Raw genomic sequence first — 23527 nt, 5'->3', positions numbered from 1 at the left:
GTCGATGACATCATTTGTCTCTCCAGTACTTGACATCTATCAAACAAGAAAAAGAAATACATAACAAAAAAATAGGATTAATATTATTAGAGAAGATAAAATAATAGAAAAAATAAAAACAGAAATCAAAACCTAAAGAAAAAGATTAACAGGAACTTTTTACTTACATTTACACATTGTAGAAAAGATTAACAAAGATGAGACGAACAATTGATTTAAGAGTATAGAGTTCACTGAATATCTTCGATTTGAGATTGAATCCACCGATCTAGCATGAAATCCATAAAAAAGTAACAATGTGTTAGAGAGAGAGAGAGAAAGAGAGAGCTCACCGAAAGAGAGATAGAGAAAGAGACCAAACAGCTACCCGATATGATCTGAGATGAAATCACAATAATAAAGAAAGAGAACTCAGTTTGAGAAAGAGAAGAGAGAAAGCTTACTGAGTTTGAGAAGAAAGAAACCAACAAAAACAATGTCACCGAGAGAGAGAGAGAGCTCACCGAGAGAGAGAGAGAGAGAGAGAGAGAGAGAGATAGAGAAAGAGACTAAGTCGCTACTAATCTGATCTAAGATGAAAATCCATCGATTTGATCTGAGATGAAATCACAAGGTTACCCAAAAGACAACCTAAGAGGGGGGTGAATTAGGTTTTTACAAATAAAAATAATAATACCCTAATAAAAATTATGACTAACATAATAGATAAATATAGTTAATGAAATAAAAATAATTAAAACAAGTGTTCTAACAACCATGATAATTAATGATTTTAGCACAATAAAAATATGAAATATAACTATGGCAATTTAAATAACATAAAGAGATAAAGGAGAGAGGGGCAAACAAATTTATAGTGGTTCGGCTTCAACTCGGCCTACGTCGACTCCTCAAGCTTCACTTGAGATTTTCCACTATTCTCTAGCTTCACAGGGTGCTAGCAACCTTTTAACAGATGGAGCAATCCTCTACGGATTTTATACAGATTTTCTAAGTCCAAAAAAAACACTAAGAGTACTACACTCTTACAAGATTGAAAAGAATGTGTTTTTGCTTTCACAGAAAGTTATAAGAATTATCTCTCAAAGATAGATATAAAAATGAGACTCTGATTTTTCTGTAATCCTCACACAGGAATGATAGGCTTAAAGCTATACGACTTAATGTATAATTTCTAAGAGAGGATGTAAACAAAAATTGAAGAACACTAATCAGAAAATTTTACAAAGAATAGATGAGAGTGATTTTAGATCAAAGAATATTTTATGGGTTCTGTAACTTGTTTGTAGTTTCTATCTCTTGTTAACATGAGAGGTTTTAGTATATATAATGAAACTTATAGCCGTTTATAGCCGTTGTAGTCATTTGAATATCTTTAACTCCATCATTATTAATTTGAATATCTTCCATTCCATCATTACTAATTTGATTATCGTTCACTTGAACCTTTTGAACTTTTTGAACTGCTGCTGTGCTGGGTTGTTTGAACTTCTGTTTTTTGGCTGTTTGAACTCCTGATTTGATCAAATATTAAATACATCCTAATAATATTTAGGATAAAGGTTTAGGTGAGGAATAATGGGACAAAATAAATTTTGATTCTATTTTTCTCTTTCAAATAAATTAAAACATAATTAAATAAATCATCAAAATAAATGTTGATTCTATTTTTCTCTTTTAAATAAATTATCAAAATAAATTTTGATTCTATTTTTCTTTTTTAAATAAATTAAAACATAATTAAACAAATCATTAAAATAAATGTTGATTTTATTTTTCTCTTTCAAATAAATCATCAAAATAAATTTTGATTTTATTTTTCTCTTCTAACTAAATTAAAATATAATTAAACAAACTATCAAAATAAATAAGTATAACACACAAAAATAGAGAGAGAACTCAGTTTAAGAAAGAGAAGAGAGAGAGATGAGAGTGTGAGAGATAGTGGTGTGTGATATGTTGAATTAGGGTTAGGGTTTAGCTTTTATATGGAATAAGAAATGATATTATGTGGGAGAGTCTATAGTATATATATAGACTATTTGTATATAGTCCGGATCGATTCCAATTCGAAACTGTGGGGTTCAATCTGAAACCGATCCGTGGCCTATGAAATTTTAATTTTAATCTAGAACTGAACTATGGATTCAAAAAATAATTCAAATTTACTGGATTGAACTGGACTGGACTGGACTGAATCGGATTATAGATTATATGGATTTCTTGCTCAGCCCTATGGCCAGCTATCAACGGTGGTTAGATTTGATGACCATAAGAGATTGCAGATGACGATAGGCGATAGTGGTGATAAGTGGTAGGTGATACTTGGAGAGGGTAAGTGAGGAAGAAAGAAATGCAAATTTATTTTTTAGACTAGCGAAACTATTTTTTTATTACATTTTTTTTATTTTTTATTTTTTTGTAAATTTTGTAAACTGTTTTAAGTTTTTTGAAAATAAAAATAAATATCAAGTATATTTTTGTTTATAATTTTTAAAATTATAATAAACATCAACAAACTAAAGAGGGTAAATGTTTTTGAAATTTTTTAAAAATATATATTTTTAATTCTATTTTTGACAAATCATATTTTATATTTATTTTTTTTTTCTTCAAAAGATGAGTTTAACACAAAAATAAAAAAATAAAAAAGAATTACAATGACATATTTTGAAAAAAAAAAAGGCAACAAGTCTTGTAATTTTTGCATAATTACATTATATTTCTTAAAATTTTAATTTACATAATATTTAACCATATTTTTCATCAATAATTAGGTGGTCATATAGATAGAAATTTTTTACTATGACATGTATATATATATTTTTGTTTTTCCTTATTTCTTCGCACTATTTGTATTAATTTCATGTTTGGTTTGGGAATAACTAAGGTCTCATTTGGGAACATACTATTTTAGTATTTTTTGACTTTTTAACTAAAATATAAAGTAAAAAAATTAATATGTTTGAGATGATTTTTTAGTTTTTTTACAAAAAAATGTGTAAAAAATAGAGAGAAAAGGAAATTTTTGACTTTTTGATATATATTGTTGACTTTTTAATTTTTTTAATGATTTTTTAATTTTTAGGCTAGAAAGTAATATTACCAAACGAGACCTAAGAAGCTAAAAAAGCAAACTATACAAAATAGTAAGGGCAAATTACATATACCTCCCTTAAGGTTTGACTAAATTACAGATACTCCTGAAGTTTCGGAAATTACATCCCGCCCCCTAAGGTTTGTATTTTCATAACAATTTGCCCAATGAAGTTTAAATTTCATAACAAATTACCTTCTGAGTTGTTATGCAAATATAGCATTAAAATTTGTGATTTCTCAAATCTCAAGGGTATTTGTAATTTAATTAAACCTCGAAAGGTATATATAATTTGCCCAAATATTAAAGATTTCATTTTATTTTTTGGTTGTAAAAAGTAAAAAAATTGTTCAAAATATTTTCTTTTTAATCTCATATTTTAATAAAAAAAATTAAAAAATTATTAAAATAATTTTTTCATACTTTAAAGAGATGAGTGAAAAAATAAAAAAATATTTTTTTTAGTTAATTAATTAATTATTAAAAAGCATTTAAAAGAATTTGGTCCCAGCAATTCCTGCGTGCAAGGTGCGCTGTCTTGCTCTCTTACCTTTCAACTTTCTCTCTCCGCAATTCTAGAGACAGATTCGCCAACCCGAAGCCTCTCTCTCTGTCTCTCTTTCATAATCTCATTGCCATTCCCATTATTTTATCGACAAAAATACAGCTGAATTCGATTTTAGGAGCTATTCTCAATTTTTGCTTCTCTCTCTCTCTCGACCCAACAACACCCAACTACTAATCTTTCAGATCTGGCCTTTGACACCTTCGTCTTGGGTCCAGTTCGATCAGGTTCGTTCTCTTTTTCTCTCTTACGATCTGGTTTGGACTCATTTTTTCGATTTCTAGATTGTTTCAGATCTGGGTTTGATTCGTTCTAGGTTTTTTATCTCAATTTTGCTGGTTTAACGCCGATTCAGCTCTGAATTTTTTGTGATTTAGGGTTTTATGATGTTGTAAATTTGATTTGAATTCTCAATTTTTGCTGGGTAATCGTTCAAAATGCATTTTTTGTCATGATATTTATGTTTATAGTCAACGTTTGATTTAGTCAAATATGGTATAGGAATTAGATTTGGTGAATTTCATCTTTTGTAGTTATATTTGTTTTAATAACTGTACTTGCTTTGTAGATTTTATGATGTAATTATATTCTTTTTTGCTCATTTTGATTTTTTGAATAGCTGTTTTTGTAAGTTTTTGCTAGTTGCTACAAAAACACAAAAAAGTTGTCTTCTTTCTTTATATATTAGTACCTTTTGTTTGTTAAGGCAGCTGCTAATTGGGAATTGTTCTAGTGATTCTCATTTCACTGGGAAAAACCCAAAAAAAATTTGTATGATTATGCTTGATAATTTGTATGGGGGTATGATCCAAGAACATGATTTCAACTGTAACTACAGAACTAGAATTGGATGCCCCAAATCCCAGTTAATACCCTCAATTTGGATGCCCCAAAAAGGAAACAACAGAACTAAACTGATGTCCATAGATTTTGTGTGTAGATCCTTTTGATATTTCCCTAAGTGAGATTTTGATTTTCGGCCCAGTTTTGTTTGAATAGCATACTCACATCCCCCAGATTATGTTATCAGACTTCATTCCGTGTTGGAAAAAACTTGTACAGTTGAAGGCTCTTAAAGTGATCACTGCTGTTGTCATTTTTTGTTTTGTTTTGTTTTTTTTTTTTCCGGTGGTTGACGGGAAGTGCCTCATAATTGTTGCATAACTGTTGTGAACCATATTTTCTTCCAGCAGGACGCTAAGAAAATTTGGAGTTTCCTTGTATTGAAGAGAATTTTGCATCCTGAACTAAAGTTGCAATGAAGAAGGCATTTGATCAAACAGTTCGGGATATGTAAGTTTGATTGGCTTTTTAAAGTTCTTTCTGGAAGTAAATGCTTGTTTTTTTTGGTTTTTTGAGTTTATTGCTGAAAAATCTCATGTATCAATCGGTCCCTAACGATCTCATCAAGCCATGATGGTTCTTTTGTTTCCTGTTTTCTTGCAGTAAGAGGGAGGTGAATAAGAAAGTTCTCAAGGTTCCTGGAATAGAACAGAAGGTAAATATAGATATATGTTCTTTTATTTTATTTTATTAAATTTCTGTGGCAGTTTGAATATAAACAAGCAAGGCTTTTGATTGGGATGCTTGGCAGTATAGATGAATGCAAGCAAATATTTGTGAAATACTTGATGGATAGTCTTAAAATGCAATGCCAGTTTATTAATTAATCATCTTCTATTTAAGTAAATTTTCTTGTATCCTCTTTCAGGTTCTTGATGCTACTAGCAATGAGCCCTGGGGTCCTCATGGATCTCTTCTCGCTGATATTGCACAGGCTACCAGAAACTAGTAAGCTAAAGTGTCTCTTTTATAAAACACATTGTGATTCTTCTACTTTATTCAGAAGTTAATCATTCTTGATCATCCAAGCAGTCATGAGTACCAGATGATTATGTCTGTAATCTGGAAGCGCATCAATGATACGGGCAAGAATTGGCGGCATGTTTATAAGGTCTGCAATTTTTCTCACGTACCGGATACTACCTTTTTTTTTTTTGGTGAAAATTTTACTTGTTTTGAATTTTCCTGCAAGTTTCTGGTTTTTTGAAGCTGTTATTATTCTCTCTCTCTCTCTCTGTGAAAATTTTGCTTGTTTGAATTTACCTGCTGGTTTTTGGTTTTCTTCTTTTTTTTTTTTAACTCTCTCTCTCTCTCTCTCTCACATGCACACACACACTACCACACCCACTGCTAAATTGTAATTCTTCATCGTGTTCTTCATGCTGACTGTTTGTTTTTATATCTAGATCGTGTTTTTCTTTTTCTAATTGTGTTGTAGTGGTGTAACTGAAAAATCCATTCTCATGTTTCAGGCTTTGACTGTTTTGGAATATTTGGTAGCCCATGGGTCAGAGCGTGTCATAGATGAGATCAGGGAACATGTGTATCAAATATCGGTAACTTTCTGTTCCTTAAATCTGTTTGGCAGCTCCAGTTTAGTATTTGCCCTTCTGCAACTTTAAAACTAGTGATTTGGCTAAAGTTACTTTGGTACTCATGAGAATGCTTTTATCTTGTCATAGACCTTGTCCGATTTTCAATATATTGATTCTGGTGGGAGGGACCAGGGAAGCAACGTCAGAAAGAAATCTCAGAGTCTTGTGGTTCTAGTGAATGATAAAGAAAGAATACAAGAAGTGAGACAGAAGGCTGCTGCTAACAGGGACAAGTGAGTCTGCTTCCCATAAGTGGTTGGTAAAATATATCATGTTTATAATCTTAATGATTTTGGAAGTATGCTCAAATTTGCTGGATCGTTTTATTGTTATCATAAGTATCAATAATTCATCCCAGATTCCCAAGTATTTGGACTACATTGTGATTCTTGTTTAGTCTTGAGTTTATTAAAATCCTAGTCTGCCATCATATATTGTCATCTCACAGCCTGAAGTGATGCTTATTGTCATTGGTTGTTGAAAGTGAAACCATCCCATGAAGGACAGGAATAATTTATTTTCTAATTTATTATTGATGTTTTTAGCGCCTGCCATCTGTTAACTTCCTTTCCCAAAAAAGTTCCTAATATTTAGCAACATTCTCATTTTGTTACATTTTCTAATATAAATATTGTTCTTTGTTTTTTAACAATTTTTGCAAAATATAAATTTGGTAGTGCTATCTAATGAAGCTTTCTTTTTTGTTGTTTGGTATCTTTCACTTGAAGAGAACCTCCTGAAGTTCTTATCCTTATTTATGCCAAAGAATTGGCAGCTTCCCCCCTTCTATTATTTTTTTTAAAAACAAAATCTTCTCTCTTTTTTTTTTCTTCTCCAGATAGTTACCTGTCATTTTCTGTGTTTTATTTGTAGTAGTAGTTGTTTTGCATGGCATGTGTTTTGCTTGTGCTTCCTAGATGCAAGAGAACTATTAATTGGACAAATTTTCTTTTAATTCCTGTTTTTTCTTTTGATTAGAAAAAGTTTCTGTAAATGCCGTGGTATGAAATTTTTCTTTGGCAAGGTTTTTGACTAGGCTATTTGACTCAAATAGGTTTCGCAGCACATCAATGGGTGGTATGTACAAGCCAAGTTCATATTCAGGTTCAGGAGGATATGGTGACCGATATGATGATGATCGTAATGAAGGCCGTTATGGAAGTAGAGATGATGATCGGAATGGTTATGGGAGAGAAAGAGAAGGGAGCTATAGGGATGATGACCGCTATGGTAGGTATGGGGACTCGTATGGTCGTGATGGAGATCGCTATGGTAGAGATTCCGATGAACGTTATAGCAGAGATGGTTACAGGGATGATGATCACCAGGGAAGAAGTCGAAGCATTGATGACTACCAGTATAGCTCGAGAGGTAGGAGCTCCGACAGAGAAAGGGACCGTGCTTATGATGATGATGGTCAATATTCATCCAAGTAAGTTAATTCTATATCTTGTTAGGGTTTTGCTGATTTTACTGGTTAACCTTTAGTTATGCATTTGTCATCAGATTCTTCAACATGTTCTCTGATTTGTTTATTTGTTTGTATGAGAGAATGAATTCATTCAATGGTTGGTTATGTGATCACTGTTACATTGAATCATTCCCAAAGGAGCTGGTTGCTTAGAAAAGATAATGCAGTAAAAACAAGGAACTCAATTGAATGCAATTTTGGCACTATAATGAACTTAGCATACCTTACGGACTGTTTAAACCAGTGCAATGCTTGTCTAGAAAGTTTATATTCCCATACATGTGAACCATGTTGATTAATCAATATGAACTTGATCTAGAAGCCATTTTAACTTGAGCCCTTTCTTATAGCAGAGGAAGTGGTGCTAGAGCTGATGACCATTCCCAAGATGGAAGGTAACTTTAGTGTGCCTGTTTCAAATTTTGGTGTTTTTAATAATTTGGGTCAATATTGGGATTTGTACATCCCGGAAGATATATAGCTTTCTTTTCAGTTTTGGTTAGCCTTTTGCATAAATTGTGAGGTTGCACACCATCTGGCATCATTTTAATGCAATACATTTATAAATAAATAATTCAAGACAATGTTTCTGACTAGGATGAGCACTATTTATGTATTCACAACTGCATCTCCTCCTTGTACCAGTTATTCAGGCAAGCGGCTTGACCGGAAATTTTCTGAACAAAATCTTGGTGCTCCTCCTAGTTATGAAGAGGCTTTGGGCGACGCTCGTAGCCCTGCTCACAGTGAAAGGTAATAATTTGTAGCATGGTCCTGCATTTGAACTATGTTCAGTATACTTGAAATAGAATTGACTTTGCTATTGTTAAAGGGGTGGAGAAACTTCAGCAGCATCTGCTCCCAAAACATCTGCTTCTGTGGGCACTAGTCCAAGCCAAGCAACCCCTGCTCCTGCCACGTCTGCAGCTCCTGCTTTTGCTTCCCCTGTCCCTGTCCCTGCTCCTGCTCGCGTCCCTGCCCCTGCCCCTGTCCCTGCCCCTGCTCCTGCTCGTGCCCCTGCCCCTGCTCCTCCTGCAAACAAGGAAGTTGATGGCTTTGATGAATTTGATCCACGCGGTTCATTTTCAGGTACTGAACTTTTCTGATACTAATTGTGTCATCTTACTGCCCTAGTGTTATGTTAATAACTTTACCACATTACTTTTGCATAGTGCAGAATTTGTTGATGTCATAGATTTTTTTATTTTTATTTTTTTTGTACGGGATAAAAAGTACGTTTGTAAGTTTTGTATAGTTGGGAATTGGGTGTTATTGAACTCTCTTGACCAATTTTTAGACTATGTAGCATGTGGAGGTGTATAGGTCTCTCTCTCTCTCTCTCTCTTCTCTCTCTCTCAAATCGTAGTTGCACTAAGTGGGGTGCAGAGGGTGTGAGGGCACATAGAAGAGTGCAAGGTTGGAAATGCCGGGGGGGCATTTTTGTATTTTAATTATAAGTATATGAATAAATTGGATTTTTTTTTTTGTGCTTAATTGTTTTGGAAAGAACAAAAAGCAAGAGGTTTGGGTAATCTATACCATATTGAATTGTGCATTTTTTGCTCTTATTTTATTCTAATATAGATTGATATGTTTGATAATTTTTTTTACCACACATACTATGTATCTGTTACCCATAGATTTTATTTTATTTTTTTGGTATTCATGTGATTGAGTTATTGCATCTCAGTTGGAACCACGACTGTATCTTGCTGAGAATGCCTTATAACTCAAATTTTTGACCGGAACCACGGAATTGTGGTTCTAGAACAGAAAGGTCACCCCTAGAAGGAGGTTCTTGCAACTACAACCATTCACTGTGAAAGAATATGATCATCATCATATTTTGTTCACAATTACTTTATGCAAAGCACAGCGACTTCACAACTTTTTCAATCACCAGAGTTTGCTTGTTATTTTATGTCACAGTACAGAGGGAATTCTCATTAAACTGGAAAACAAAGTCCATTAAAGTATTTTACCTTCATGGCCTTTCTGTTTTCAAAGCAAATAATTGGAGCCCCTCTGCACATAAATGCAACTAATGTGATTGGCAACATTTGGTCTAGGCAGTTATTGTTGGAAGAGGTGCCAAAACTGACAATTCTATTTGCACAGCTGCTATATTTTGAAACTCATATTTTGTTTTCTATTTGATCAGCTGCCCGAACTACCTCAAATGGTGCTGAAATGGACTTACTCGGTTCTTTGTCAGACTCATTGGCTATAGTACCAGTTACAACATATGCAGCTGCAACCCCTGAAGTTAATGCCCCAGCGAACTTCAGCTCTGGACCCACATTTGCAGCCACGGCAGCATCCACTGTCACAAACCAGGTAGGCTTGATGTTATTAACGTAGGAACCATATAAACTTCGTTTTCATTAAATTGATTCATGAAATAACTCATACTAAATTGGCCAAGGAGCCTTTCATTTTCTCTGAAAATTTTGCTATAGTTTGATTGAAGTTGTCAATATATCTTGTGCAGCCTTATATCATTTAATTATTATTATTATTTGCTGTTGCATCCATAAAATTGAAATTATTCCATATTTCTTCCCCATATTCTTATTTTGGAAGACTTGCATTCCATTTTTTAAAGAAAAATTAATCATTTCGCTTTTTTCCAATTTATTGATAATCGTCGTAGTCAGTGGAATAATATAAGAACGTAATCTGATGCTTTCATTGTGAAGTCTCCATGTATACGAGTGTCGCTCTTCCCTTTCCACTCCCTCTCCCCTTCAAACCCTTATTAGCTTTTCTTGGAACACACAAGATTTTCACAAAATGGGACACAGATGCAAGATGAAGGTGCGGGATCCACATTTGGGGCCTACCTTTTGTCTCACATTTGTGTCCCAATATGTGAAAACCTTCTATCCACGTAGGCTTCCTCAGCTTTTATTCATCTCTAATTATAAAATATTTATATTTGTTGAACTGATTTTGTCATTTCTATGCAGCCTTTTGAAGACCCATTTGGCGATGGTCCTTTTAAAGCTCTCCCTTCTACAGGTGCTTCCCCAGCTCAACCCCAGAATATTGCTCCTACATCCGTCAATCCCAATGCCCAGTTCTCAACCCAAGGCTTTCCGGCCTCCAGTCAGAACGCTGATATTTTAGAGGGTATTCTCCCAACATCCGGACCTTCACAGACGGGATTTCCAGCTCAAGTCGGCCAGCCTGCATCAATGATGGGTTTTTCAGCTCAAGCGGGCCCACCTACACCACAGACAAGTTTTCCACCCAGCCAACCTGCAACACATTCTGGTTTTCAAGGTCAACCCAGCCAACCTCAACCACAGACTGGTTTTTTGGGGCAAGCCAGCCTGCCAACATCACAGGCTGGTTTTATGACCGAAAGTGGCCAGCCTGCACCAATGACAGGTTTTCCGGGTCAAACTGTCCATCCCGCAACACATTATGGTTTTCCCGGTCAAACTGGCCAACCTCAACTACAGACTAGTTTTTCGGCTCAAGCTAACCAACCTGCATCACAGCCTGGTTTTATGACCCAAAGCGGCCAGCCTGCACCAATGACAAGTTTTCAGGCTCAAACTGGTCAACTTGGACAGCCAACGACTTTTCCAGCTCCAAGTTCTCAATCTGCACAGCCAAGTGCTAATTTTTATGGGAACTTCAACCAGCAGCCAAGATCTGCTGCTCCGGCAGCTCCACACATGGCTTCTCAAGCTACTGCTGGACAGACCACACAGTACAACACCGGAAACTTCCTTCCACAAACCAGTCCTGCAGTGGGACCAGCAGCACAGCATAACAATGATGTCATGGGTAATTTCAATCCACAAGTACAACCAACTACTACCATAACCTCTCAACCAGGACCACTTGCTATAGTTGCCCAACCAGCCAAGGAAAAGTTCGAGCCCAAGTCTACGGTTTGGACTGACACCCTGAACCGAGGGCTAGTCAATTTGAATATATCTGGATGTGAGTTCTTATACAATAACTTTTACTTCCCAAGTACCAAAAAAAAAAAAAAAAAAAAAATGGTGTTTCGGAGCTTCGTTGTGATCTAAAAGATCTAACTTGAGTATCTTGTCCATATGCAGCTAAAATAAATCCACTGGCGGATATCGGAATTGATTTTGATGCACTAAACCGCAAGGAAAAGAGAATGGAGAAGCCTACAACGGCTACTGTGACGTCAACTGTTACTATGGGTAAAGCCATGGGATCAGGTTCTGGGATAGGCCGTGCCGGTGCAGGTGCCATCAGGCCTCCACCAAACTCCATGATGGGTTCGGGCATGGGTATGGGTATGGGTATGGGTATGGGTATGGGTGGTGCTCCTGGTGCAGCCATGGGTATGGGAGGCTATGGAGGAATGAATCAAATGGGGATGAATAGGCCTATGAATGTGGGCATGGGTATGGGTATGGGGATGGGTATGGCTCAAGGACCCCAAATGCAACCAACTGGATTCCCTCCCGGATCTACCATGCCCGGTGGATATAACCCAATGATGGGCAGGGGTGGTTATGCTCCCCAACAACCATATGGTGGTGGATACCGATGAGATCAAGCCACCAGGTTGCATTGAGATTGACAAAAAGACTGGACAGCGGGCCAGGTGGCAATCTCCGAATCTCTCTGATGCATGATGCCTGGTCCATCCTGCTTTTGGTGTTAAGAGGTTTATTTTTCTTTAACAGTTGTAATTTTTTGGGGAAGCTGCTTGTAGAAATGTATTATCTATCATGTCTTTGATGATCTTTTTTGTTGTAGTTGCTTTGTTTCTTTTTGGTCATAAGAGATGTGTAGATGAGCTATTATTGGTGGTGGGTCAGTTGTGAAGTTGTATACCATTGAGGACAACCTTTCTGAGGTGCCTCTTTAATACATTCACTTTTTGTGATTTGTCAGATTTTATAGTATGGCATGCCTACCTGCTGAAAAATAAAAATTGGTAATTCATATTTTTGGCACTTTCAACCCCCTTTTGTTTAGTTAATGTGCAGTTAATTTCTTGATGTTTAGAATATGAGCACGACTTATAGTTTTTGAAATAGAGTGCGTTAACAAGTGTGTTAATGGTAGTAGTAAAATGACTTGAATACCTCTCTCTTCTCTTTCTCTACATCCCTTAGAGATTATCTATTCCAAGTAGGTTTGCAACTTGAGCAAGTTAAGTTGGGCTGAAGATTTGTACAAATTTAGCTTTTAATTGTAGAGGAATTTTTTTAAGCTCGTTTTTAATTATCGTAAATTAATTTATTATACTTTTTAAAAATAAAAACAACACAATTACGAACACAAAACATAATAATGAAAAATTGGTTAAAGTTGTGTATCAAGTTATCTGAATTGGATCTAAGTTGCACCCCATGGGTGGCCATCTCTGTGGACAACTCAGCATTATTTTAGCAAAGAGTAATCCTAGAGATTTTAAAAGTTTTACTAAAATTTTTGTAAAATGTTTTATATAGGGATGGGTCTCACACCTCTGTGAGACATATTTCCATCCCATGAGAGACGTTGGTAAAATTTTTTGAGATCTCTAATATTTTTGCTTAGCAAATGCTTGATGATATTTGAACCTATGTTCAAACTTCACTAAATGATAGAACTCACAAAAGGCGGTGTTTGGGAAAAAAAATTTTAAGTTTTTTTTCACTAAAAGACAAATTGGTTACAAAATAAAAAAAAATACATCCAAACAAAATATCACATCAAACCCCATAATCATTTCATTTTTTCTCACACAAACATCATATCAAACCACAAAAAAATCTAACTATCTTCCCAAATACAAAAAAAAATTTCTTCAATAATATCCTACAACTAAAAAACCTACAAAAAAACTCACTTCCCAAACACCCACAAAAACATTGCCGGTTGTTTCCCGCCATAAACATAAGAACACTTGATCCCAAAATTAATTTCCCCCATTGATCCTAAAATTACACCAATCGAATCATCAAAATGCATCTGGGTAAAATGTTTAACTAAAGACAGATGCATGATCTGAACTATAACTTTCAGTCTTGATGACAATTTGGGCAAAAGTGTGTTTGTTACAGAAGACCAAAATAAATAAATAAAAGAAGAAATACATGCAATGCGACAAAAAGACAAGTTTCCTCATGCATACCAGACGACAAAAACCTGGATTGTATCAATCATACAGTAATGGCATTGATTTATTCATGTGTGATTGCACATATATCAGACTTTTGTATCCTTCTAGTCAATCACTGCAATTGTTTCCGTATCTCCAAGGAATGCTGCAATCAGATACCCACAGGCTCCTTTCCCATTGGTAGAAGTCGCTGCAGTGGTCCCACCTGTCATTCCCTTCAAGTAAAACACGCTATCACTGGTTTACCAGAGAAAAAAAGAAGGCCACCATGAACTCACACAATTGGGGATGTGGATTTGGATACATTTGTCCAGTAGCCTGGAAATGGGTGTTTGAAAAAAGATGCAAATGTGGCCAAAGATGTAGAAACATCAACTTGCGTAAAACTTGAAAGAGAGCAAAGTCCAAATAAATAGGGAACACATTCAGGTTTGGCTATTGCCCTTATTGAGGAACCATGAAAAGTATTTTCACATGTTAAGTCACTCCTGCAAAAGAACAGCATCACCACTCAAGGACTAGAACCATATTGATGTGACTGTTTGTTCTGCCACTCAATGTAACAGTGATCACATAACCAGCAATGGTGATGTGACTGTTTATTCAACCACTGACAATACTCACCTCACCAGATAACAATACAACAAAAAAATTGATACTAGAGATGGTACACAATTTGACACAATATATATATAGTTGGGGAAAGCCGTTCAAGATGGTGATTTTGCAAGGGTGTGCAAAGCATTTTTTGAGGATTCAGCTATCGATTAAAATATATATAAATCTACATACTTTAAACACAAGATCAAACTGAATTTATGTTTCATTTATCAGTTGCAATTTTTGAAATTCCATACCTTCATATATTTTACTCCAAAAAGACTTGAATCCTGTCGCCCATTGTGTCCTTGAAATCTAACAACTGCTTCCCTCCCACTTCCAAAGCTGCATCATCCAGCAGTGCCTTGATGTTTACACCCACTAATGCTGTGTACAAAGAACATAAAAAATTTAGTAATGTCCATTCATCAGGAACACAATCAATTCCAACAAGTTCATAAAGAACACGAATAATACCTGGAACTATATTTGTGAGTCCATCCAAGAATCCAGCCTGATAAAAACAGTTGCTCACTTGTCTTAAATAAAATTTCAGTATCATACAAGTAATCATGCTTATGTTGAGATGGGTATTGTCATCTTGAAGACATCTATCATGCGGATTGAGGTTAAGGAGTGTTGAATAGCCTTTATACACATTGTTAGGCCAATTTCCTAACAAGCTTTTGGGACAATTGATGACTTAACATGGTATCAAAGCTCAGGTTAGGGTAAATCTTGGATTCAAGTCTCTCCATTTGCATTTGTTCATCGTTCCAAAGAATGATTTTTAGGGAGAAAAACCCTCAGCCGAACCTGGAAAAGGCCAGAAAAGCATCCAAGAGTGCAAAACAAGGATGGGTACCCCTCCAAGAACCCTAGTCAGCACTTACAATACAGGTAGGTTCAAGTAAACTCAAAACCGAATAAAGATCTCAGAAAAAAATACCATTTTTTTTCAAAATATAAAGATTAATAGAAAAGATAAATCAAATGAACTAGAAAAACTCCGAAAAAATTACATCCAAATAATATTAAAAAAATAAGGGTTAGCTCCCATAAGCACATATATTTATATTAAAGTAATCCAAAGTACATAATTGCCCCTTAGACCACTAAAACACAAAACACCTAACAGTTTTTATCATAATTGCTTTAACTAAACCCACATACCACGCAAGCAAACGCCATTGTGTCTCATGACTTTCAAAAGTCAAATATTCTTCTCCCAATTAACATATAAAAACAATGTATGATGTATAAGAAATTACCAAAATGTTTTTCCTTTTAAGATATCAGAATGTGCGATGAACAAGAAACGAAATGACAAAAGAGTTTTTTTTTTCCTTTCTTTTATTTACCCATTTCTTATTTTGTGGCCAATCACCAATGTGTTTAAGCCAACCAGATCATCTAAACTGGGCAATTCAGATCATCTGACCAATGACACCACTCTAAATATTTCATAAAATATACAGTATGATTAGTTGGCTGGTGAGTTTATATTTCCTAAATCATAGCTGGTACATTTACAGCAACCATAATCAGTTTTAATGCAGCATTTTAGCTGTCAATGTGATATGCTGACAGTAGTTATATAGCATTTGGGGTGATTTGACAATATGCTTGAATGACTTACAGGAATCCTAACATCAAGTCTTTCAAATCCATCTTGTCCGGTAATTTTGACTCGCAATGTACGAGACCAGATCCCTGAAAATGGATCCCTTGTACCATCTGCACCATAGTTATTGTATACATCAGGAGTTATAACTTCAACCACAGGATCTTGTGGATTTTGATCTCTCTGATCTGTATCCTCTTGAGTCCCCTGTTGAAAACTGTATGCATTGCTGCTTGTTGACAAATAACCTAACATGTAGAAAAATTAGGAAGGAAGAAAAGGTGTAATTGGGCCAATGTTCAAGAAATTATAGAATGTCAATGCAAAAGTAAACCAGAAATTTAGCTGCCTAGATCACAGCCTTGGATGAATTATAAAAGGGGAGTGTTATTCGTATCTAGTAACGAATTTGTTTTGTATTGTGTGTGTAGCTGACATAACTACTAGTTAGGGAGTTTGTTATAAATGTCTCAGTCAGTTTTAATATATATGTAAGAGTGTGGTGAGTGATGTATTGTGTTTAATGAAAGCTAATGAAATTCTTTTTCTACTAAACATTCTCTCTCTAAACTTCATCTTCTCTGCATTCACTGCACTTCATCCGATTCGCACTCCACTTTTTGTGTTATTCTCCATTTATTGTGTGAAATTACAACAGTGTCCCTTTCTTTTTACTGTTGGGTGTTGCCAACTTTGAACATCATGTAATAGACAGGCATTATTGTAGGACAAAAACTGGAGTGCAGCCAGCTAAAAGAGGAGTGAATAGCACTCCCCATGTAAAACTGTGTTTCATCCCAATCAAGAAGCTAGTGTAAGATTCAAAAGTCTCTCCAAAGTGCTGGCTTCTTAAAAGCAAAGATTTTAAATAATGCTGATACAATTCTCAACTAATATTCACATATGACTACGAACACCATGGCCAAATTTTGCTATTTCTAAGCAGCTTGATTGGCTTAACACAATTCTCAACTACTGTTCATAGGAATGGCAACGGGGCGGGGCGGGGCGGGGCCGGGGATCACCCTCCCCGTCCCCGATCCCCGATGGTGGAAACTCCCCCCGTCCCCGGTCCCGACCCCGACGGGGAGCCTATTATTGCCCCCGCCCCCGCCCCCTAACGGGGATCGGGGATCCCCGACCCCGAAGATTCCCCGGTCAAAAAAAAAAAAAAAAATATCAACATAGATCTGAAACATTCACACAAATCGCACCCATACATAGATCTGAAACATTCACAGATATGAAATATAGATTTTCATCATCAACAACATTCACAGATCGGAAAAATTAATACAGATCCAAAACCCAACAAATCTCACAGATGATTACATACCTAATGAAATCTTTAAGTTTATTGGGGGGTTTGTACTTACATACCTAAAGAAAACTCAACTCTGTTTCATGAGATTCAAAATATAATACACATTTGACATTGCATTTAGGTTGGTGAAGCAACAGTGAAAAAACAGAGACCGACAATACAATACAATACCACCACCATCATCATCGTCATCATCATCTGTGAGATTTGTTGGGTTTTGGATCTGTTTCTTCACTGAGGAAGAGGAAGAGGAAGAGGGAGATCGGCGAGAGATCTGCGAGTAGAGGAGGGAGATCGGCGGGGAGAGAGAGGAGGAGGGAGAGTTAAGAGAGAGAGAGAGAGTTGAGAACGAGAGAGTGAAGAGAGAAGATAAGAGTTAGAGAGAGTGAGATAGTTGAGAGACGAGAGAGTTGAGATCTGAGAGTTGTGGTCAAATGTACAACTAATATTGATATAATATTTATATAATACAAAATATAATATAACTAATATTTATATAATACAAACGGATACAGAGGCGGGATGAATCGGGGAAATTCCGGGCCGGGGCCGGGGCCAATGAGCCTATCCCCGTCCCCGGCCCGAAATTAATCGGGGATTAATTTTTGAATACCATCCCCTCCCCGTCGGGGGTATTTTTCGGGAAAAAACCACTTAAATCGGGGTCGGGATCGGGGATCCCCGTTGGGCCGGTTTCAAATTGCCATCTCTAACTGTTCACATATGACTACAAACACCATGGCCAAATTTTGCGATTTCTAAGCAGGCTGATTGGCTCAACTCCAGAACTGCTTATGTAGACTACAACTTTGACTCGGATGAGTCCACAAAACTACTCAAATTAAAGAAAATGGCTCAGAAAAACCCTGCTATGACAATCTGACAGTACATTGGGGATGACTTTCATAATAGAAGCATATTGATTATTGAGACCAAATAACAGCTTTGCCCATTTTGTACCTAGCATATTATTTTTTATACTTACCAGTCCCAAGCCTATCAGGCCTTAGAAACATCAATACTAAGGGTTTTCCCAAGATTGCCTTGTATTTGACCATGGATATAGCTTTGAACAAAGCTGACCAGAGAAAAAAGATCCATATACCCCCCAAGAAATTGGATTAAAGGTCCATTGAGTTGAGTTGGGTGATACCAAATATACAAAAAGCTAATTATTTAATGGACAGCAGGTGCTTTGCAGATGTGATGGAATCACTTCAAATTACAATGACATGGTTCTGACCCACCTCTCTGTGGAGAAAGTTGACCGGTGCTAGTAGAGTATTGCTTCTCTTCTTCGTAATATGTGTTGAAACCTAATATTTCTTTAACTTCTTCAAAAGATGGCATACTTCCAGGAGGGGGTACACGACCACCTTTGATGGCTGTTAGTGCATCCTGCAGATAGTCAATGGAAATTACTCACCAGTCTCTCTGAAATAGTATTCATAATAAATAAGTTGCCGATGAAGAGAAATAAGTGTTGTAGCAAAGACCATGTCTAAACAGGCCCAAGCAGTGGACGATGAAGTAAAACAAAAACTGGAACCAACAAATGGCAAGTATAAGGAAGTTGTTGACAAACATAGGTGCATCAAATTGTTCAAAGAAGGGGATTTAGTGGTGATTTTCTTGGACAAAGAAAGATTTCTACTTGCAACAAGTTGCTGCTTACAAAGTATGGCACATAAAAGGTTTTGTAAAAAATCAGCGACAATGCCTGTGATTAGTCTGCCCAGACACATGAAAATTTCCAAGACCTTTTCAGCGATGTTGATTTATTTGAGCATCAGTCAGAGGAGCCTCTCCATCCAGATTTAAACTCAGGGTCGAGCTCTCTCCAAAGAGAGGGGATTGGTGAAGAACAGGTGAAAGAAGAGTTCATAGAGAAGTTGGATAAATTATTTCTGGCGGATACACTCGGAATTGCGTCAAATTTGATAGTCTGATTGGAAACAGCAAGTTGAACAAACTCATTGCCTCCCAGCAATGGCACAAGCTGTATTTTACCAGATACCATCATTTAGACCTTTGAATTAGCAATTTTTCCGTCTTTCAAAAGTTTCATTTTAGTAATAACTTTGGCTAGGAATGCCCGTTTTTTATGTCGTCACTTTCTTAAACTTCCCAGTATCCAAATTTGATCTTAACTCAAATTTGCAAGTTCCGCCATTTTCTATTTTCTTTAATTATTTTTGTGTCTATCAAGGAATTAACATAATTAATTATTTCCTATTCAGATTATGTCTTCTCTTGTTATAAATAAGGATGTAAGCGTTATGGCAAGACAACTTTTATCAATGATTGTCAGCATTCTCTTTGAGATTTTCTTCCTTGTGAATTCAAGGCTCTTCTCATGGATTAACAATATCTAGTTTTTTGTGTGATATTTCGCTACGTCAAAATTTTTCCCATAAACTTCGGCAGAGAAAGCTTAGTTGCAAAAGAAGGAGAAGAAGAAGAAGAAGAAGAAGATCTGACCTCCATAGCACGAATAGAAACCCCTATTAAAGAAAGTGGATAGACCACAAGTTTATAACCAAGGTCCTCAAGTTCAATAGGATTGAGAATTGGTGTTTTCCCTCCGCCTTCGAGCATATTTGCCTGCACAAGGTTAAAGAGTTTTCTCAGTCAGCACAGTTTATTTGATATGCTAACAGTGATCTTCCAACACTAATAAGTCCAGGTCAACAAGTCTGACCAAGTACCTAAGATCAAATCACAATGTCATATTCAAACAATAAACAGGACGTAGAGAGAAGCTACCAAATAGACTGATGCCATTGTCTTTATGGCTAAATAACATAAAACGACCCATTCATATAAAGAAAATGATTAGGTGGCTCATCTGTAATGTTTCTTCCAGAATGCTGACTTATGTTAACACCAGGAAAAAAGAATAAAGAAAATGATTAGGTGGCTCATTTTAGTAGCTCTTTCAATCCCAAAAACCTTAACCTACAATTTCCCCAATGAACACCTAAACCCCTTCCCCTACCTGTGGGCCCTTGATTTTGAACTAAACAGCATAACTACATGCCATCCAGATTTTAAGCGACCATGGATGCCAAGCAGTCTGCCTTTTTTAGAAACCAACCCAAATATTATGCTTTTCTATCTACAGATGCTAGAAATTTTCTTCTATGTATCTATGTGCCCTAATCCTACGTTAGTTTATAAGTAATATTCCTAGTTTACAAAAGCTATCCAACACTAGTTTGGTATAAAAAGCCACTTTGGTTGTGTTTTCGTTTTCTTTCTGTTTTTCATGTTTTTAGAAACAAAAACAATGAAAAAGTTCAAAAGCGTCCATTGTTTTCATCTTTATGCAACTTTTTTGGAGTTTTCTAAAAAGTGGGTCCAAGTACACAAACAAAATGGCATACCATCTTTGGAATTAGAGGATAAACATCACAAAAGGCCTTCATTTCTTCTTTTGAAGCAAGTGCATCAATGAAAAGAACATCTGCTCCAGCATCAGCTAGGGCCCGGGATCTCCAGATTGATTCATCAAAGGACACTGCTTGACGGGAATCTGTTCGTGCGACAATAACAATATCAGAACCACTTTCTTTCCGAGCATCAACAGCTGCTTTTATCCTCATCACTGCTTCCTCTCTAGAAACTACTTTTCTGCCTTGTGTATGACCGCAAGCTTTGGGAGACACCTTGCAATGAAAATATACCATAAGCAAAATGAATTCACAAAATGGTATGCAGCAAACAAAATAACACATTGCCCTCAATGTTGAAAACTAGGCTACCGAGGTTATAGAAAGCTATGCAAAGAGTGGTATTCACCCTCGGAGATTATACCCTATCTATTTGTGGAAAGCATAAAAAGTGGAACAACTCCATCTTGACATACTTGAATCCTTCCAAGAGATTGGAAAAGTTTTCCACATTGAAATGTTTTTCCTCCTTATCTTTAAAATAGGAATGAAGATTCCAAAATCAAAATAAGCATATTTGAAGGAGGCAAGAATTGAGCTGAAGGCTCCAATGAGCTGAATCAAGAAGAGGCTAGTGATTCAGGGGTACCTTACAAGTACATAGGCAAGAAACATTGCCTGGTCTGGCCACACAGACCAAGGTGACATGAGATAACACTGAAGATAGTGCAAATACAGGTCCTTCTATGGTTCAAATTGTAGTTTTTTCACAACTTTAACCACCAAAGTTTATATTTACTTTTTCTTTTGCCACAAGTTAAATGTTGCCATTTTTTTTATCAACAATAAAATTTTAGGGTATTAATGCTTTTTGTGCCTACATGTAAATCATAGTTACATATCCAAATAGCAATAGATCACGTCAGATACTTCTTGGCTAAGTTCATAAATTCTAAAACATCAGGACTGATCTGATCCCACCCTAATTCATGCTAACCCCTGGATCCTGACACACATGTTGAAGCTATGTAACATAATAGTAGCTGTCAGCCAAATTTAAAATGCTCTCATAGTAGAAGTGCTTTGAACTCCCAGTCTTACAAGTCAGTGATCTCAAATTTGGCAAAATGTGATCCAAAGAGCAGTAGAATCGATTTGATTTGAGAGAACAAAGAGAAGGGAAGCAAAAAGTAAATTAACCACAAAGGTGCTATATGGATATGAAAATTTGTTTATATTAAATGAACCTGATCCTCGAGAATAATTCCTGCAAAGCCAGCACTTATATATCCTTTCACAGTCCTCTTGACATTCATTGCGTTACCATACCCATTGTCACCATCCCCAATGATGGGAATTGACACGGCTTGGGTTATTTGATGCCCTTGATCCACCATTTCTCCATAAGAAATAAGTCCTGTATCAGGCAACCCCAACCGAGAAGCTGATATGCCAAATCCTAGTCAAAGCACAATATGCAATTAGTAAGTCTGTCCTTCTAAAGAACAGTCACAGTCAAGAACAGTCATTTGACTATGCAATCATAAGAAGCAGATTATATTTTGAAAATGTGATCAAGAACAGTCATAGTCACACAGCAAACAAGGCCACCTGCAATATAAAGCCACCAGCTGTAGCAGCTTAAGGGTAAGGCAACTTAGGTGTTCGCCTAGGACCCGAGTAGAGAAGGGCCCCATTTATCATATATTTACTCTGGGTATACACAAAAGAAACCATCAATCAAAATATTTCACAAAATTAAAAAGGAAACAAAAATATTTTACTAAATAAATAAAAATTCATCAAATTTTATATATCATTTTCACAGTCATCTCAGTATAGGGTTTAGGGGCTCTCTACCTCTTCTTCCTTTACAGTGAAAAATCTCTTCTTGACTACCAAAATAACGGTTCTTCTTCACTTGGCTATCAAAATTAGAACATATATATTTATTTAATTGTTTTTTTCCCACAAAATATTAAATATTACATGATTTGATAAATTATCAAAACTGTTTTGATCGCGAAGGTTAGAGACATTGGATGACTGTCCAGCAAAAAATTCAAATTAGAATGAATAAAATTGAGATTCACATATTCAGATTAGAATGAATAAAATTGAAATTCACATATTCTTCAATTCAAAACCCCAATACAAACTATTGGGAATCAAATTGACTTTCAAATTCTAGCCAAACCCAAATTACACATGCAATTATAGTACAAGACAGGACAGCCAAAAAACTCTAGGGTTTTAGCAAATACCAGTGGTGAAGCAGAAATTAAAGCCAGCTTTCTCCACAAGCTTTGCACTGAGAGCATCGAAACAAGCAGGTCCCTGATGAATCCCCGGCGAATCGAGAATCCGCCGGAGTGCCTTCGCTTTAGACTCTCCTGCGGTGGTGTCTCCGCCTGCAGAGTAAGCTGAGACTGTTCTACACACCCTTTTCGATGTGAAATTGATTGATTTGCTTCTGCTCGATGATTGAAGAAAAACTGAGGAGCTTTTGGGCAGTGAAACTAGACGATGGATTGGTGACCCGGTTTTGAAATTTGAAGGAGGAGAAAGAGAGACGTTGCAGGTGTTTCTGATGGCCATTGATGGCTTCATCTTCTCTCTCCTCTCTCTCTCTCTCTCTACTGGAAGCTCACTGGTTGGAAAAAAATCACACTACACTGACGAAGAACGAATATAAGCGTTGTTATTTTCAGGGCAAAAGTGGCTTCCGCCAAAACAGAATTTAATAAGTATTTTTTAAAACTGTTTCAAACTGCTCTGGTAGTAGCCTAATTAGTCCTGGATAAAAGAATTTATACCGGTATTTTTTGCAAATTGCACTCACACCCTGAGGTTTATTTTCATTATTATATTAATACCCGAAGGTATTAAAAATTCCATCCCCTTCCC

At 36.1% G+C, this 23527-nt stretch overlaps 2 protein-coding genes across 12 annotated transcripts; one reads left to right on the top strand and one right to left on the bottom strand.

Moving 5' to 3' along the window:
• Window positions 1–3587: 3587 nt before the first annotated feature.
• On the top strand, window positions 3588–12533 carry LOC114305342 (ENTH/VHS family protein). Of its 7 annotated transcripts, XM_082872683.1 has the most exons (15): window positions 3611–3889; window positions 4856–4955; window positions 5109–5160; window positions 5374–5453; window positions 5538–5616; window positions 5978–6061; window positions 6188–6333; window positions 7155–7532; window positions 7922–7966; window positions 8217–8324; window positions 8404–8541; window positions 8584–8660; window positions 9733–9908; window positions 10541–11528; window positions 11651–12533. In XM_082872683.1, exons 2-15 carry the CDS (start codon window positions 4921–4923, stop codon window positions 12115–12117), a joined length of 2853 nt encoding a protein of 950 aa, XP_082728809.1. In that variant the 5' UTR covers window positions 3611–3889; window positions 4856–4920; the 3' UTR covers window positions 12118–12533. The 7 variants fall into 7 exon arrangements, with proteins under 7 accessions (XP_082728810.1, XP_028106219.2, XP_028106215.2 ...); XM_028250414.2 differs by having other exon boundaries at window positions 3600–3889; window positions 7925–7966; window positions 8404–8660; XM_082872682.1 differs by having other exon boundaries at window positions 3607–3889; window positions 4853–4955; window positions 7925–7966; window positions 8404–8660.
• A 1028-nt stretch (window positions 12534–13561) lies between these two features.
• LOC114305339 (Phosphoenolpyruvate carboxylase family protein) lies at window positions 13562–23398 on the bottom strand. Of its 5 annotated transcripts, none has more exons than XR_014331296.1 (9): window positions 22885–23329; window positions 21868–22079; window positions 20615–20896; window positions 19710–19832; window positions 18476–18626; window positions 15920–16152; window positions 14758–15096; window positions 14538–14667; window positions 13562–13895 (listed from the first exon to the last, which is right to left on the bottom strand). XR_014331296.1 is itself a non-coding variant. In XM_028250407.2 (9 exons), the coding sequence occupies exons 1-8, from the start codon at window positions 23228–23230 to the stop codon at window positions 14549–14551; spliced, it is 1503 nt and encodes a 500-aa protein (XP_028106208.2). In that variant the 5' UTR covers window positions 23231–23398; the 3' UTR covers window positions 13562–13885; window positions 14538–14548. The 5 variants fall into 5 exon arrangements, 3 of the variants coding, with proteins under 3 accessions (XP_028106208.2, XP_028106209.2, XP_028106207.2); XR_014331297.1 differs by having other exon boundaries at window positions 13562–13885; XM_028250407.2 differs by having other exon boundaries at window positions 13562–13885; window positions 14758–14794; window positions 22885–23398.
• Window positions 23399–23527: the final 129 nt, after the last annotated feature.

The sequence above is a fragment of the Camellia sinensis genome, chromosome 6 (assembly GCF_055761805.1).
Source record: "Camellia sinensis isolate YWXY chromosome 6, ASM5576180v1, whole genome shotgun sequence".
In the NCBI taxonomy this organism is placed as follows: domain Eukaryota; kingdom Viridiplantae; phylum Streptophyta; class Magnoliopsida; order Ericales; family Theaceae; genus Camellia; species Camellia sinensis.
Note: the sequence above shows the minus strand (reverse complement) of the source record. Positions and strands in the feature narration are given on the sequence as shown.

Bases quoted from the DNA above. Each gene is read 5' to 3' on its own strand.
- LOC114305342 (XM_028250413.2), top strand. From the start codon at position 4,921: ATGAAGAAGGCATTTGATCAAACAGTTCGGGATAT. The intron at 5,617-5,977 runs GTCTGCAATTTT...CTCATGTTTCAG, and splicing joins ATTGGCGGCATGTTTATAAG to GCTTTGACTGTTTTGGAATA. The intron at 8,661-9,732 runs GTACTGAACTTT...CTATTTGATCAG, and splicing joins TCCACGCGGTTCATTTTCAG to CTGCCCGAACTACCTCAAAT.
- LOC114305339 (XM_028250407.2), bottom strand. From the start codon at position 23,230: ATGAAGCCATCAATGGCCATCAGAAACACCTGCAACGTCTCTCTTTCT. The intron at 22,080-22,884 runs GTATTTGCTAAA...TGCTTTGACTAG, and splicing joins TAATTTCTGCTTCACCACTG to GATTTGGCATATCAGCTTCT. The intron at 18,627-19,709 runs GTCAGATCTTCT...GACTATCTGCAG, and splicing joins TTTCTATTCGTGCTATGGAG to GATGCACTAACAGCCATCAA.